Source organism: Capra hircus, chromosome 11 (genome assembly GCF_001704415.2).
Source record: "Capra hircus breed San Clemente chromosome 11, ASM170441v1, whole genome shotgun sequence".
NCBI classification, from domain to species: domain Eukaryota; kingdom Metazoa; phylum Chordata; class Mammalia; order Artiodactyla; family Bovidae; genus Capra; species Capra hircus.
The window spans coordinates 100,793,836-100,811,879 of record NC_030818.1 but is presented as its reverse complement, the minus strand read 5'-3'; the positions used below and the strand labels follow the sequence as shown (position 1 = coordinate 100,811,879).

Here is an 18,044-nt window from a genome sequence, read left to right as displayed (position 1 = left end):
TAACTGTATCTCAAAACAAAGGTGGCAAAAAGTGAATTAAGTCCAAGTGTCTAACAACCCGATAAACCTAAAAGTGACCCCCAAAATCACAAAAGATAAAGATTTGACTAAGTACAAAAACTGGCATACAACCAAAAGGTATACTAGAAAAAAATCTGCAGCAATTGGCAAGTAATATGTTTTATTTTTTAAATAAAAATTGAGATTTAAAAACCTTTTGAGGAGTTCTCTGGTGGTCCAGTGGTTGAGTCTGCCTGCCGGTGCGGGGCAGATGGGCTTGATCCCTAGTCCGGGAAGATTCGACATGCCTTGGGGCAACTAACCCCACGCGCCACAACTCCTGAAGCCCTTGTGCCCTACAGTCTGGGCTCCACAACAAAAGAAGTCACCACAATGAGAAGCCTGTGCACCGTAACAAAGAGCAGCAACCGCTCACCACAACTGGAGAAAACCCCACGCAGCAGTGAAGACCTGGTGCAGTCAAAAATTAACCAATTAAAAAAACCAAAAATATAAAACCAACAACAAAAATGTGGGGGACTTTAAATTTTTCATTTATTTATTTCTTAAATTTTTTGGCCATGCCTTGAAGCATGTGAGATCTTAGTTCCCTCACCAGGGATCGAACCCACACCTCCAGTATTGGAAGCAGAGTCCCAACCATTGGAACACCAGGGAAGTCCTGAGACTTTAACAGATAAACACTGGGAATCTAATTCACAGGAAGAAAATACATACATTCCCTCTAGTCAGAGAAACACAAATTAAATGAGGCATACTTTGGTTCTCTAAATTATCAAAATATAGAGGTGTGAAAGGGTAAAATAAACCTGAAACTTTTTGTTACCAGGCACCTAATTTAGCAATCTTCGAGAAAACATTAAGTCTCAAAAAAATCATAAAAAATGGACCTTGTAATCCCAATTCTAAGAATAATGCCTATGAAATAACTTAAAAAGTAAAAAAGATATTTAATACAACCCAATGATAAAATATATTCAACAGAATATTAAACATTCTTAAATAAATCATAAGAATTGCATAAGAACCTGGAAAACACTTAAAATTTAAATAAATGAACTGCATATCAATTATGTATATAATATGATCACAACTATGAAGATGTTTATGAAAAAACACTGGAAGAGAATTCCATAAAAGGCAAGTTTAAATTTTTTTCTATTTTCCAAACTTTCTATAAACAAGCTAGTTCTCTAAATTCCCCAAAATTATTCTCCAAATAACTAAGAAAGCAATATTTTTCAATCAAAATATTTGTAGGTCTTGGTTCTTTCAAACTGTCAGAGATGACAGTTTATGTTCACTGTATCTGAAAGAATGAAATACTTAGGATACAACCATGAAAATGCTGGGCTTCCCAGGTGGCACTAGTGGTAAAAAATCTGCTGACAATCAGGAGACACAAGAGATGCAGGTTCGATTTATGGGTTGGGAAAGACCCCCTGCAGGAGGGCAGAGCAACCCACTCCAGTGTTCTTGCCTGGAGAATCTCCAAGGACAGAGAAGCCTGGTGGGCTACAGTCCATAGGGTCTCAAAGAGTCAGACATGACTGAAGTGATTTAGCACATAAAAATGCCACTTTCTAAAAACAGAGAACCCCAAGTAAATGTTCACTTCTTTGAAAGTATAAATACAAGTAAATCTATTAATACTTCCTGGGGCTTCCCTGGTGGTTCAGTGGTAAAGAATCCACCTTGCAATGCAGGGGGTGCAGGTCCAATCCTTGATTGGGGAACTAAGATCTCACATACTACAGAGTAACTAAGCCCATGTGCCTCAACTAGAGAGACCGTGGGCTGCAACGGAAGCTTTCACAGGCCATAATAAAGAGCGGAAGCAGTCAAACAAGTATTTAAAAAGAAAGAAACAAAAAGAAACAAACATCATTCCCCAGGCTCCTGACTTCACAGGGCACACTGCTTATCATATATGGACCCAGAAACTGAGCGTAGGGAGTTCATGGGACGCAGGACCACTTAAAGGGAAGAAAACAACTCAAGAGTACACACTGTGTTGAGGAGATTTTCCAACATAACAGCACGGATACAGTCTATGCAAGGCACCTAGTATATTACTTAAGGTCACACTGACAGTTGATAGGAGCCCAAGTATCCAAGTGGCTCTATTTGTGATGTATAATTCACTCTGCACTGGGAAGCAGTGCGATAAGACACTCTTAAGTGTTCTCAACCATACCCAAACCCACTGGTCCACGTATTTCTGACAAGATATAGAATTGATTACACTATGAGCTTTAAAAACTATATTAGAAGAGAAAAAGCTTACTAGTTATATATTCACAGAATTCAAAAAGAGAAATACTAGTGAAATTCTAAAATATGAAACAATGCCCTTCTAAAAAGTTGATTTTGTTCTCACAGGTGACTGTCATTGAGAAAATGCTGAAAATGCAGACTGGCATTTATATGCATGCATTTATGGACATAAAGAACATGTACCAAAATATTGACTGGCTATTGCTTGATGACTAATGGGCTCCAAAGTGTTTTTGTATTTTTCATTCAATTTTCCTCCAATAAGCATGTATTACTTAAGCAATACCTTCGGGGGTCGGGGGTTGGGTGTGGGGGGAGGAACTAAAGAAAATTAAATACAAAGAGAAAAGAAAATTTCCATGTTCACACCACGCAGCAGTAGCCACTATCTACATTTTAGTATCTCACAAGTAGTTTTTCAATGCATATATTTTTCTCATTAAAAAAAGAAACCACAGTGCTCTTTCATGCCATGTTCTGCCCTTTCTCTGTTAATAAATATAATATTTTTAACTGTTACATGACATTTCACTGTTTAGACGTACAATCACTTAACCAATTTCTCACATTAAACATGTTGGGTTTCAGATCATATAATATGGGGTCTCACAACAGGGTACTGTCAGTAAATTACCTAATGGGATCCATCGGGTTGAGCTTCCTTTTTCTCTAAAGTAAAGGTTGGTGAATAAAGCTTGAGGATGAGAGATAGCAAGTGTGTGCATGTGTTCAAGGGGAAGACTGGTCCTCCCTTGAAGAGACAGACTGGCTGACAGCGATAACACTTTGCGACCTCACAGCGCTCATCCCAGCAGACACTCCTGTTCAAGCCTGCAGGACCCCCTCTCAGCCACAGCTGGGATGGGGGGGCAGTGGAGGTACACACCTGATGACTTGGGTTGCCGCTCTCCTTCCAACGAGAGCCGCTCTGGTGTCCTGAGGAGGGACCTTACGCCAGGATTTTGATTGATCATGTAAAAAGGACAAAGCACACCATCTGTTGAAAGTAACATAAGCACTGGAGCAGGTGGAAGAGTCTTCTCCTCATCTGTTAAAAAAGAAAACCAAGGTATAGAAGGGCCAAGTCAATGGAAGGGCCCCTGCGTGGGAGGTGAAGACAGCCTGACGTGCAAGGGGTTTCACTGGACTCTTCTGCATACAAGCCGCAGTTGGTTCGCTCTGACTTGGAGCTGAACAGCCCTTATGAATCGGCCCTTTAAAGCAGAGCTGTGATCAGACAGCCGGTGTACTGCCAGCTGCACAAACACCAGCAGCTGTGCAGTGGCTCTGACTCTCCCAAAGCTCTGATTTTTATGTGTGTCCCGGTGTCAGGGAGACAGGTTCAGCATCCCCCCGACCAACACAGGAGTCTCCAGGAAAAATGACAGAGGAGACTCTTGGGGAAAACACACAGAAGGACGCGGAAAAGTGAGTCCAATTACTTTACAGTTGAATGATAAGCATGTATTTTGTCAATTAAGTCTTCGTGAGAATCAAAAGTAAAGTGAACCAGACCAAACAGTCTGGTCAGAGAAAGGACAAGGAACTCAGTGGTGCCTGACACAGACACCTCTCTAAAATAACGCACATAGTATATGCCTTTTTAAAAACACATACATACATTCCCAGTTTTATTCACATAAAACTGACAAATAAAAATTGCTATGTACTTAAGGTGTATAACATGATTTGAAGGACACACATACTGTGAAATGACTACCACAGTCAAGCTAATAAACACATCGATTGTGTGTGTAGTAAAAACTTGTTAAAAAGTTTTTATTGGAACAGAGCTGATTGACAACGTTGCATTAGTTTCTGCTGTATGGCAAAGTGAATCAGTCATATATATTGTACACACACACATCCACTTTTTTAGACTGTTTTCCCATTTGGTCACTATAGAGTATTGAGCAGAGTTCCCTGTGCTGGTAATTAGTAATGTCGAGTCATCCCTTTTCATATACGTTGGCCATCTGTATGCTTTCTTTAGAAAAATGTCTATTCAGGTCCTCTGCCCATTTCCTAATCAGGTTATTTATTTCGCTTTGCTATTGAGTTGCATGGGTTCCTTATATATTTTGGGTATTACCCCTTATCAGATATACTTTGTAGATTTTTTTTCCACTCCATTCTGCTGCCTTTTCATTATACTGTCTCCTTGGCTCTTTTTAAAATTCTTTACACAAGTGTTACAGGTTGCACCCCACTTACAGTTACTGCCAGACACTGGCCGCGTGCACCGCCTCCCTGCAGCCTGTCTCGCACCCAGCGGTCTGTGCCTCCTGCTCCCCCTCTCCTATGATGCCCCTCCCCGCTTCCCTCTCCCTACTTGCAGCCAGTAGCTTGCTCTCTGGATCCGTGAGAAAAAATATGTCATTTCTCACGTTCACATTTCACGGGACTGCAGCCCTGCCAAGACTCAGCAGGGGAGAAGACAGACTTAGAGCACATGCTCGGGCCCCATTTGGAAGTCTGTACCTGAGGCCTCCAATTTCTTATCCAAGCCACGGAACCGAGTATTGGGATACACCACCTGCCTGGGAGGCCCTGGGAAACCGGGAGGGGCAAAGAAACAAGGCTATGAAGTCTGTGTTGTGTATTCCAGCCATATTCTTACATACACAGAGACACACAGAGTGTGTGGCCTTGGTCAGTGAATATCCACTCAAATCAGACGGGTGTGGTATAGTGCACTCTGTCTCACTCTTTACACAGACACGCTACGACAAGCTGAAAGTGCACGGCAGAGAAAGTTCCATCAGGAAAATGTAGAGCTGGATTTGAATATTAACCATGATGGGAAGAAGACTATTTCTGCACGTAGCTTAGCTATGACAGACTATACTTACTGATGGTAATTTCCACTTGGTTAGTGTAATCTATGGCAACTCCCATGGGCAAGGAATCATCACTCTTGTCTGTCACAGGCAATTCAGCTCGACTAGAATCTTCCAGCAGCCAAGATTCCCAGCTATTCTGGAAAAAAGAACAAGTAGAAGAAGATACAGCGTTGCTTAGAGCTTTTTCCAGCACTGTTCAAATAGGAGAGGAGAAAAAGGGAACTCACTTGGTTTAGTATTGCATTCCCTGGGACTCTAAAATCTGGAAACATAGTCTAAAAGCTATGAACCCCGCAGGAAGCAAGGGGTTCCTTTTCCAAGTCTTTCTATCTGTTCCTGGTGTACAAAGCTCCTGTCTGGTGAATAAATATCACTATCATGAACATTCTCTGACGTGTCCTCCACCACATTCGAGTGGACTCCTGACACAGTGGGACCATCTGACAGCCGCGTGGAGCCAGCCAGCAGCTGCTCTGAGGGATCTGCATGGGGACCAGGAGCGCCAGGTGACAACGGCTGCGGCCGTGAGCACACAGCCTAGAAAGCTGCCGGACGCCCCGTGCTCACTCGACCACAGAGGCAGAGCTCTTGTCTTCCTAGTTCTCAGTGTATTTCCTCCAATGGTCAATCTTCCTGCCACCGGATTCCTTGAGAAGCCACCACATCTTTCCAATAAACTCCCCTTTGGCTCATGTTTGCTTGAGTGGGATCTGTTCCCTACAACAAATGACTCCTGGTTTTTAAAAATCACAGACATTTTGTCCAACTTTCAATGCTGACCAAAACTGGGCAGCATGAATTAAAGGAGGAATAATGCTCAACGAGAGACAGAAAAACAAAAAAACTGTTGAGGAAAGAAAACAATTGTGATCCAAGCCTTAGGCATGAAGTGAACAGTCACATTCACAATAACGTTAGTAAATGAAACAGGTTCCAACTTTGAAAAACAATCGGCAATACAACAATACACAAAACAAAGAAGGCTTGCTAATCACTACAGGGCAAAATACAACCAACATCAGCTTTGATTTTGTGGAATATGAGATGCAGGTGACAGCAGCTTAAAGGTGGGCATGGAAGAGGTGTGCTAAAGGCAAGGGTGGGTACTGAGATGGTCCTCTCACAGCTCGGAAGATCATGAGAGATGGTACATGGTAAAACCGTAAGAATCGAAAGTAAAAATGATCACTTACAGTTCAAAGGTAACAAGTAGAAGAGACTAAAACAGTGCTCTAATCCTATTGAAAGGAAGGATGGGAGTCTAAAGGCCAAACGTGAGCTAAATCCTCATTTGCACCATGGCCAATAATTTAAAGTTAACAACTGATAACCAGTGATGCAATAAATTATTATTTCGGGATAAGGAGATAACCATTAAGAGAGAGAGACCACAAGTTAAAAATGGTCTCTTTCAGAGAACAGGACAGACCAGGACAGGATGGGAAGGGCTGCTATTTCACGTATAAGCCCTTTTCCACTACTTGACTTTTCAACCATGAACATAAATTACTTTGATAAAAAGCAAAAATCAGAGTGTTTCTTAATGTGTGAATACATAAAATACTTGTGCTATCAGGAGATTGTTACTGAAGTTAATCCAATTGGAGATTGTTACTGAAGTTAATCCAACAACAGCAAATCAAGAGTGCTGGACTCTGAGAGCTAAGCACTTATGGTGGGCCACCGTGCCACTCAAGAGAAGGGTGGATAAATGCTGGACTGAAGAGGCACAGGATGCACAGAACATTTTCAAACTCCAGGTAGACTTTTCAAAAGGGAAAGTTTTCGGCTGAGGAGCCGTGTCTCCCGTGTAGTCTCTCTGCATAAGGGGAGTGTACCATGACAACCTCAGCCCACTCTGGCCTGCAAGGAGCACAAAGCAAAAGAAGGAAGATGGGGGCTTGTCTACACAGATGCTTTTAGCTTTCTGGTGGTTTTCCAAACAGAAAGTATTTCTCAAGAGTCACAGTTTGGTTTGACTTGCATGTCTCTCTTCCATAATCAAGGATGGGTTATAGTTAACTGAATAGAAGAGGCAGATTCAAGTAATAAGGAGAAAATAAAGATAGTTAAACAGAATAAAGCAGAAAAAGGCTCCTACACACCCAGGTACACTCGTATTAGAATACATTCAATTACGACTATGGGTATGAGGTATTCATGGAGAGTGGAAACAAACAGAGGGCTCTGGCTAACACTGAAGGAACTGCTGAATCCAGCACCCAAGTTTGTCCAACACAATACCCAAGCCATTTGGTCCACAGCTTTTTTACGCTGTGCTCTCATCCAGAAACTCAATAAAAGGAGTGTGACTTCAGCTAAATCTTAACCTCACAGTTAAACCCCTCCAAAATCTCTCTCAGAACAACATCACATAAAAGTGACAAAAGAGAAACATTTACCTGGCTGCTTTGTCGCGCGAGGATGCTGACTTCTGTGGAAGCTGCGGATGCTGCCAACACTAAATCCCTTCAAGGAATAAAACCGGAAGACCGTTAAATTCAAATGGCAACAGCTGTACCTTGACTTGAGTCAGTGGTGACACCTACAAAGCCTCCCTAGATGTCAAGGAGAAAGGCGAGCTTTTCTACCTCGTTGAAGGTAAGATTTTGGACGTAAAGCTTTACTTTTTAGTTCACAGGGCAGAGCCCTGGAGACTCAGCCAACTGTCTCCTTACTTAAGACAAAGGGGAGACACTACAGAATCAGTTCAGATCCCAATAAATATACCACTCTAAACAGAGAATAACCTAACTGAAGCAAGAGAAACTTTGTTTCAAGAAATCCATCTTTCAAAGGGACACTTCAGCTCAGAGGGAAACTTTTAATATGTTTCTTAAATATCTGTATTTTCTTAAGTCATCAGTGGACTTATCGAGAAAATGGGATTTTTAAGTTTAGTGTGTATTCGAGCTATATAATTCAAGACTGGGGAAACAGATGTAGTAGTCAAAAAGGCATTATCCAACATGAGCTGAATATATGGTTAGGGCATCTCCAACATCTATTCTCCTCTCTTACAGAGAGGAGACAAAACAGAACAAGCAGGACAAAATGACCCAGGTGTGCCCTCCCTCGTCCACAGCTCACCACTCTTCAACGAAGCTGAGGTAGTAATGATGCTGCCTCTCGGTACAGCTGCCATAGCAGGGCTCCATGAAGTTCATAAACACCTCAGGGTGCTTTTCCTCTTTTTTCTACATTGAACAGAATGAGAAAAAAAAAAAACCTCATGGGTGATTTTTCTTTAATCCTACAAAGTTAAGAATCTCAAAAGATAAAATCCTTAAAGTTTTATGAAAAAATATACTAAAAAAATAAAAAAAGAAAATACATAGACACACTATAAAGACAACACTGAGCAATACAAAGAACAGAAACGTTGGCCATGGAGATTACTCAACTTCTCTGATAATGCTTTCCCCTATGTATGATGGACCTATACCTAAAGGAAATCAATCCTGAATATTCACTGGAGGGACTGATTGTGAAGTTGAAGCACCAATACTCTGGTCCCCTATGCAAAGAGCCAACTCACTAGAAAAGACCCTCATGCTGGGAAAGATCGAAGGCAGGAGGAGAAGGGGACAACAGAGGGTTAGATGGTTGGATGGCATCACCAACTCAACGGACATGAGTTTGAGCAAGCTTCAGGAGATGGTGAAGGACAGGGAAGCCTGGCATGCTGCAGTCCAAGCAGTCGCAGAGAGTCGGACACGACTCAGCAATTGAACAGCAACAACAAATGATGGACCTAAAAAAATCTACATCAAAGGCTGTTTTAACTGAGATATGAAAGGATATGTAGAAAGTTTCTAATCCAGGACATGGAACATAAACGGTACTCAGCAAATGCTAGTGTTAACATTATCCCTGGGAATAGAAAATCTTAATCTTGAAATAAGGCACCTTAACAAACTTATTTTTAAAATTTGACATTGTCAGGAACCCAAAAGAGTTAATAAAAAGGAGGCACTTTTTTCTCATAGCAGATTGGCAAAGATTAAAAATGGTACCACTGCATATTGACACACTTTGTTGTTCAGTCGTTGAATAAGTGAATGAATTTTGAAAATCAAGATATTTTCTTGCTTTTCTAAAATGACTTCATCAGATTAACACCTATCACAACTCACAGTTTACAACTTAATATTTTAGGATTTTTTTTCACCATATGGCTCAACAATAGAACGTGCTCTAAGTGGACACCACCATTTTGGTCCTCAGGCCCCTAGTGCAGCATTAAAAAAATCTCACACCTCAAGTGGTACCACTGCCAGTAAGGAAAGGAGAGAGACGCCTAAAGCCTCTAACTTTATTAGAAGAATTATATAATTCTCAAATAATCAAGACACCCCTTTCACACACATACCGGGAGCAGAGCCATCACCACATCTGGAGCCGTTTCCAAGGTCCCATCCGCCGCGGCATACACTATGGTGAATTCATATGTGCCGATCCACAGAACGTCCAGAACTGAAAGACACACATCCTAATAAACCATCTTTGTGCTTGGAATAACCCCTGTACATTATAAAATTATCAGCTCATAGATAAACAAATATCTAACTACTATAGCTTTTAAAAAGGTCTAGACTTCACTAAACGTAATTCACAAAGATTCAAAAAGCTCAAATTCATTCCAGAGTGGTATTTTACCCCCAGCAGATGATAATCAAAGCAAATAATGAAGAATTCTAATTAAAAAAAAAAAGTCAGGATCCATTTAACGTCATTTACCAAGTGACACAGGTATCTACTAGAGAATTACTGTTACGGTGACTTAATTGTGTATGTATGCTGCGCTCAGTTATGTAGCCGTGTTCAACTCCTTGCCGCCCACGGACTGTAGACCACCAGACTTCTCTGTCCATGGGATTTCTAGGCAAGAAGACTGGAGTGGGTTGCCATTTCCTTCTCTAGGGGATCGTCCTGTCCCAGGGATCGAGACCTAATTAGCTGGCTGAGACAGTGTTTCACACAAGAGGCACCAGCACTTTCCTGAGCCGGCATGCAGGCCTCACACGGTCTAACATTTCTGCACCACAGACAGTGCCTCCTTAGATGTTAGCCCAGTAAGAAAAGCAGATGCGTTACCTCTGACGGGATGGTCTGCCTCATAAAATGGAGGACAAGGAATGACTTTCTTTTCCTGCAAAGTCTGAAAGAGATTTGAAAAAACCAGTGTCAAACAAAACAATCCCCAGACTGCAAATCCAACAACTGTATTGTCATTTTACAGACCAATGCCCTAAAAGAACATGTACCAAATTTCATGTAACGACTTTCTGTGCTGATAAAGAAGAAACTGAGCCTGAACCTGAAGCCTGTCCCACCACATTCACCCTCTGTACCCTGCAGAGAACAGGAGGGATACACAGCAGCACAGGCCTCGGCACTGCCCGCGAGCCTCTCCTTCTCAACCGGGTGTGATCGGACATACACAGATTCTCTGCTGATTTATACTGAAGAGTACTCAGGAATATTATCTCTGGAAGACCACAGGAAAAGGATGACAGAGTGGACACGCGACAGCTCTTTCCTGCATTCTCTTGGGTACAGACAGATTTGTTGCAATGAACATAAACTATATTTCAATAGGAAAAAACAGCGAAGATACTATCAAACCAACCCCAAAACAGTTACTTGATAAAAATGCTCTGAAGCCCAAGGCAAGACTTACAGGAAGATACTGGACCACAGTTCCATTCTGTTTCCCCACAGCCAGCTGCTTTCCTTTGGGGCTCCAGCACACTGGGTAAAGAAGAAAATACTACCAATTAAAAACTGAAGAAAATGGAGCAAACCGTGAGATATGTACGAAAACAGCCATGTAATCACCACTTCAGGCTTCCCTGGTGGCTTAGCGGTAAAAGATCCACCTGCCAATGCAGGAGGTGCAGGCTTGATCCCTGGGTCAAGAAGATCTCTTGGAGAAGGAAATGGCCACCTACTCCAATATTCTTGCCTGGGAAATCCCATGGACAGAGGAGCCTGGCGCACTGCAGTCCATGGGGTCGCAAAAGAGTCCGACGTGACTTAGCGACTAAATGGCAACAATTACCACTTTGTGTTCCTCTTTCTGTCAGTCCATGGAAGACTGTGGGATCATCCTTACTTGGCAAAGTAAAAAAAGAAACATCATGTCGATGACACAATCGAATTGTGATTTGTTACTGGGCCATTGAATCAGTTGCTAAAAAGGCTTTTTCAATGGAGTATTGCCCAGAAAGCTGTAAAGTGCAGAAAACTCCAGTTTTTAGATAAATCGAGGAGGATAGAAAAGGTTTTCAAATATCAAGAAATCTTTCTCTTGCTTCTATTGGATATTTTCTAATGTTTTCCCCCTAAGGTACAAATGACTGTTTCAGAGTCTGATCTTTTAGGTCAAAATAATTATTTCAACAACACAGTTCTAAACCAAACATTTCTATACCCAAACATTTCACCAGAAAACCCAAGCACACTGAAGGTAAATCATGTGTGCTGTGTGGCTTCAAGGACAGTAACTACACAAATAAAATACACTCTCTCCACTTCTACCAAAAAACAAGTATGGCAAAGAGCCCTATTTGCTTTTCTCCTCAGAGATTAATTTTTAAATAGATGACCATTATCGTATGTTAAAAAGTAAAAGACGTTATTACCCACCAGACGTTACTCCTACTGTGGAAGGAAGGGTCGCACACACTTTCACTGTCTCTGTGACTTGCAGGACTGCAATGCTGCCGTCAGCCAGACAAACTGCCACCATGGAGGAGACCGTAGGGTTCCACTTCATGTCAATCACCAAGCCTCCTGCATCTTTTAAGAGCTTATGATATGCAAATGGACGCTTCTGCTGTTTAGCCTTTTAAAACAAATGCCCAGAGGCAAAAATAAACAGATAAATACAGAGACATTCAATGGTCCAAGAAAATTATTGAATATGCAAGTTTTCTCAAATTACAGTTCACTTTTCCCCATGACCATGAAAAAAACTGTAGCCCTATACAACAGTCTATTTGTTACAGAAAATTTTAACGTAATTTTGAAAATGGCCATCAATTATTGTAGCATACTCAGAGGGACTCTCAACAGGGAATACACAAATGCAAAATAATGGATAAAGAGCATATACTAAATAAAAACTGAGACTCTGCTTCTTAATAGTGTTGGGTCCTTGAATTTTAGAGAGTGCTCATCTTAAAATACTGCGCTTAATTGGTACGCAGAAGCCCCAGCAGGTTTCAAAATTCCAAAATTGCCTCAGTGAAAGATTTGTTGTAGAAGACTAACGAAAGATTAATGATATAAAAGGTGCTTCAATATGTATGACTGAGTCCCTTCACCATTCACCTGAAACTATCACAACATTGCTAATCAGCTATACCCCAAAACAAAATTACATGTTTAGTTTAAAAATTAAGAAAAAAAAAAGAGAGACCACCTGAGACCAGATTAAAGGCGTGCAGCCCCTGCACACAGGCTAATCTTCCATCAGCAACCCCGCCATTGAGCCATTGCTGCGAAACTCCTCACCAAAGCCTCTGGGCTTGAGGCATGGTTTCGGGGCACGAGCCTGCAGCACCCCCCTTTCCCCAGGACAGGAATAAAGAAATTCCTTTCTACTTAAAAAAAAAAAGTGCCTCAAACAAACCCCCTCCACCCCGCCCCCCGCCCAAGTACTGCTGGACTCTTGGTTACTTAAACTCTTTGGGCTTGTTTCTCCATCTCTGAGATGAAAACCATGATACCGAGTGTATGAGGCTAGTATAAAGCCAAGAGGGGCGGGCATGGATGAAAACAAGGCATGCAAAGCGCCAGCACATGGCCTGGCACGCAGTGAATCTCAACACTCAATCTCACTGACGATTACCATTACTACACAGCCTGGAATGGAAGAGCACTGTGGTGGGAGGCCAGGGACCCGGTATACAGGAACTTCCGACACTGTCTACTAACTCTGCGGCCTCAGGCAAGTCACTTAGGGTCCCTGGGCTCTGGCTGTCTCAAGTGTAAATGAGAAATGACAGCACCCTGGGGCAGATGGTGTTACAAAATAGTTTCTTGAAGTCCGTATTATCGCAAAGATCTTGATTTATGATTCCATAACTAAGGACCTCTTAAAAACCCGAATTCAAATCTAGAAAAAGAATTTAAAGGTCAACCAGGAACTTCTAGGTTATGATTCAACACCAGGCACTCTCCTTAGGTCCCTAGAGTTTGCCGGCAGCTTACCTCATTTGAGAATGTGCGAACATCAAAAAAAGCAATAATGGAACCATATTCACTGGACATCATGCACACGGACAGTGTGAGGTTATCGCAGCTCAGAGCCAGGTGATGTATTGGGAACTTCATAGGAACCAGCAAGCTTTGAACTTTATCGACTGAAAACCAAAAAACACAGAGCAGAAAATGGAATGTTTGAAGCATAAGCCCAAACTCTCTCTACTCAGGTCTATGTGACATCATTCTTACGTCTACATAAACGTACGCACACACACCCGGATACCGAGTTGTGCAGAAGAACTGCAGCTTTCTTATGGATGGCTAATGCTACAGTGAGTGTTGTGGGGACTCTCCCTCATACGGCCTGGGGAAACCAACTGTGGCCAGAGCCCTGGCTGAATATAGTCCTGTACCATATTTCTGCAACAATGCTCCAAACAGTACACATTCCCCTTTGTTTGGATGATGCTATTGTGACAACTAAAAGGCCATGCAGCAAAGTTCTTCTCCTACAGAGCCAGAACCCAAGGTGAACTGAACAACGAAAACAACGTGTGGCACCGTGGTAAGCCGTTCTTCCCTCTGAGTTCAGAGGAACAAGTCACCAGAAGGGAAATACAAAGGAGCAGAGAGAACACCCAGGAAGGCGTCCAGCAGCCCATCTAGCACTTCCTCTTCTTGGGGGTCAACCTCAGGACTAACAGTAGTTTTGCTATGTAAAACTTGGGAAGCAGATGACATTAGCACTTCACTATGCTCCTCTCTCTAGCATGCAACAGAAACCAAGGAACTTACCTATTTTATTAGGATCATCTCCAGGTTTATTCTGAATAAGAAGATTTTTAGTAGAAAAAACGTGCAATCCACTGGCTCCACCAGCAAAGACCAGGCCGTATTTGTTGGACACAGAAAGCAGACTCGAGCGTTCCTTGGGCAACTCCTCAGGAGAATCAAAGATTCTCACTTTCTTCAGTGCTCTAAACTGAAAATCCTATGGCGCAGGGTCAACACAAGATCAATCCAGGGAAAACAGGATGTTAGATTACCTGTCATATTCTGGTACAGCAAAATATATATTACCCTAAGAGTAAAGACTGTGTGGCCGGTTTGACCCCTGGGTGGGGCAGATCCCCTGGAGGAGGCAATGCCAACTCACTCCAATATCCTTGCCTGGAAGATTCTATGGAAAGAGGAGCCTGGTGGGCTACAGTCCATGGACTTGCAAAAGTTGGATGCAACTGAGCATGCACACGTTAAGTTGTACTATACATATTTTTCCCCCTTCAATTCTATCTTTAAATCAAGGTTTTAGTGAAAAGAATGTAAATTTCCTTTTGCTTACACTCTAAAAGACATAAAAACCAAAGACAGCCTTTCTCAGCCTTCATTTGTGTACCTTTATGGTGTTTCCTATGGCTTCCCTTGTGGCTCAGGTGGTAAAGAATCTCCCTGCGATGCGGGAGACCTGGGTTTGATCCCTGGGTTGGGAAGATCCCCTGGAGAAGGGACAGCCTACCCACTCCAGTATTCTGGCCTGGAGAATCCCATGGACTATATACAGTCCATAGGGTCGCAAAGAGTTGGACACGACTGAGTGACTTTCACTACACTACACTACATGGTGTTTTCCGCAGGATCCCCAAATACTAATTCCCTTGGATGTGATGTTTAAACATGTTTGGTAAAAGAGTAACTGAAATAATCTTCTTAATTCCAACTGTGTATGGTGATCAGAAATCCACACGGATTTCCAGATGAGACCATAGTTCAGTTCAGTTCAGTCTCTCAGCGACCCCATGGACTGCAGCATGCCAGGCTTCCCTGTCCATCACCAACTCCCAGAGCTTGCTCAAACTCATGTCCATTGAGTCAGTGATGCCATCCAACCATCTCATCCTCTGTCGCCCCCTTTTCCTCCTGCCCTGTCTTTCCCTGCATCAGGGTCTTTTCCAAAGAATCAGTCGCATCAGGTGGCCAAAGAATTGGAGCCTCAGCTTCAGCATCAGTTCTTCCAATAAATGTTCAGGACTGATTTCCTTTAGGATGGACTGGTTTGATCTCCTTGCTGTCCAAGGGACTCTCAAGAGTCTTCTCCAGCACCATAAAGTTTTCAGTTTTTTGTTAATTCTCATCCTGATAACCTCTGGGTCTTGGTAATCAGAAACTCAATGGGAGACCACCATTTTCTGAGTCTGTGGTTCTAAAACCTTTTTATCCTTCTGCCCCAACCTACATGAGGAACAGGGCACACTCTCATTGGGTTGGTCACCCTTGGCAGATATTCTTAAGAAGAGACTTCTACTCTTAACATGGTATGGATTACTACTTCCTAACGCATTTCAGTGAGTTGTTGTCCAAATGCCTAAAATCTTCCCATGACTTATTAATATTTCCTTTCTATGGACATGAGTGTGAGCAAGCTCTGGGAGTTGGTGATGGACAGGGAAGCCTGGCAGTGCCGCAGTCAATGGGGTCGAAGAGTTGGACATGCTGGAGCGACTGAACTAAGCTGAGATTTGGATCATCTGGTCCTCTCAAGTTTCCTGACTTCAGAAGGATTTCCAGTGCCAAAAACGTACCTCCAAATCTAGTTAATTAAAGGATTTGTGGGCTTCCGTGGTGGCTCAGATGGTAAAGAATCTGCCTGCAAAGCGGCAGACATGGGTTTAATTCCTGAGTCAGGAAGATCCCCTGGAGGAGGGCTTGGCAACCCACTCCAGTATTCTTGCCTGAGAATCCCATGGACAGAGGAATCCGGGGGGCTACAGTCCATGGGGTCCCAAGGAGTCGGAAACGACTAAACACAACAAAAGCGCCTGTAGGATAAGGGATGATCCCTGCTCTGCGTTAAGCAAGCCTGGGTTACAGGCTTGAACTAGTTCAGCGACAGAGAATGTCTCCTCTGCTCACAACAACCTAGATTTCAGTCCGCCTGTCAAGGGCGGCTTTGGCTAAGTTAACTTTCCGAGCCTCTATTTGCTCCTCTACATTAACAAGTACTTCCTAGGGTCGCTGTGATAGTTACCAGTGCCTGGCATGCAAGTAAACGCTCAATAAACAACAGTTATTCCCATACTCCGACGACCACATTAAAGTAACCACGATAACTCAGGAGGCTCGCACAAGACCAGCAGGGGACGCGGAAAGTACATTCCGTGGGGCTTTCACGCCGGCTGCACGGCAGAGCGCTCCAGGACGCTCTGGAGACAAGAACTTGCATCGCCTCACACCGTTCAGTCAGGAGGCGGGGCAGCGGACACCCGCGCTTCCCGGGTCAGGGAGGCGCCAAGGCAATACCAGGATTGAGGAAGGGTGGGAGGCCCTGGCCAACACCTGACCTTCATCTCCCGCTCAGGGATCACGGCATCCATTTCGTCTCCCATCGCGCGGCCTCAGTTGGTGAAAGAAGCCCCCACAGCCGCCGTCCGCGGCCTGGCCCACACAGCCCAGGTCTTTCCGAGGCCAACTTCCTCCCCTCAGAGCTTGCGACGAGATGCACAACTCGCACTTCCGGCGCGCTTTTGGTGACGGCACGCATTTCGGCCGGCGGCGTGGCAGAGGAAGGCTGAGGGGACCTTCTGAAGTCGCGCGGCCGCCTCCTGGCCACCGCCTCCCATTGGCCGGCTCGGAAGAGGAGGAGGCGTGGCCTGGCAGTCACTGCGCCTGCGCCCGGCTGCTCACGGGCCGCCGCTGGCGTCTGCAGGTGGCGTGGGCTCGCCTTCTGTGAGTTTCCCTTAGTCGGTAGTGCAAGCGCGAGAGATCCACGCTCGTTTCGTTGAGGCTTCACAGTAATCTTTGGATGTAGGTGGTTATTAATACTTTCGATTTCAAAGATGTTAGGAACTTGAGAAATATTTCCAAGGAGCAACTCCTGAGAAAGGCTTTGGACGGGGTATGGAAGGAAAAGGTGTTCAGAAAATTGATGGGACAGGGCCTCTCCCCTGGTGTTTCTGAAGGCTGAAAGGGGAGATTAAAGGGCCCCAGCGATCCGCTTTGTTTACTCCTTTTAAGGTAGTCATTTCTGGAGCAAGAGCCAGTGAAAGTGAAAGTCTCTCAGTCCTGTCCGACTCTTTGCGACCCCATGGACTATACAGTCCATGGAATTCTCCAGGCCAGAATACTGCAGTGGGTAGCCTTTCTCTTCTCCAGGGGATCTTCCCAACCCAAGGATTGAACCCAGGTCTTCCACATTGCAAGCAGTCTCTTTACCAGCTGAGCCATGTGTAATTGAATCTTCAAGACGTCCTAGTCACCTAGAGATTATCATTGCCATTTAATTGATGAGGCAACTGGAAGCACAGAGAAGTCAAGAAGATTCCCCAGTTCCCCTCAGTCAAAAAGTGGTGAAGGCCTGATTAGAATTCAGCATGTCTGGATATGCTGATTGCCAGCTATTACGCAGTCCAAAGGAGAGATTTTTGTAGTGGAATATTATAGACGCTCTAGGACACAGATTCTTAATTTGGATCACATGGGTCAGCTCCAGGGGGTGTATTGTACTGCTTACTATTTGGTTTTCAGCAAACTGCTTATCTCCTCCAAGCCTGCTTCTCATTTTTCAAGCAAGGCTGATACACTAGAACCTTACTCATGGGGTTGCTGTATGCACTAAAGGAAGTTCAATGTCTAACAGTCTGGTACACAGATACAGTCATTCACTTTGTCACTATATGAGCTAGCTCTTCTGAA

General features: G+C 43.5%; 1 protein-coding gene across 2 annotated transcripts in view; it reads right to left on the bottom strand.

Annotated features, from left to right (window-relative positions):
- Positions 1–16,880, bottom strand: part of NUP214 (nucleoporin 214) — an 89,766-nt gene extending 72,886 nt beyond the window's left edge. For both annotated transcript variants that reach the window (XM_018055995.1, XM_018055996.1), the window contains exons 1-11: positions 16,694–16,880; positions 14,151–14,346; positions 13,362–13,513; positions 11,793–11,991; positions 10,825–10,895; positions 10,239–10,302; positions 9,514–9,617; positions 8,232–8,338; positions 7,544–7,610; positions 5,151–5,277; positions 3,185–3,346 (exon numbers count right to left, since the gene is read on the bottom strand). In XM_018055995.1, coding sequence (XP_017911484.1) covers positions 3,185–3,346; positions 5,151–5,277; positions 7,544–7,610; positions 8,232–8,338; positions 9,514–9,617; positions 10,239–10,302; positions 10,825–10,895; positions 11,793–11,991; positions 13,362–13,513; positions 14,151–14,346; positions 16,694–16,738 — 1,294 coding nt within the window. In that variant the 5' untranslated portion in view covers positions 16,739–16,880. The remainder of the gene's footprint in view (positions 1–3,184; positions 3,347–5,150; positions 5,278–7,543; positions 7,611–8,231; positions 8,339–9,513; positions 9,618–10,238; positions 10,303–10,824; positions 10,896–11,792; positions 11,992–13,361; positions 13,514–14,150; positions 14,347–16,693) is intronic.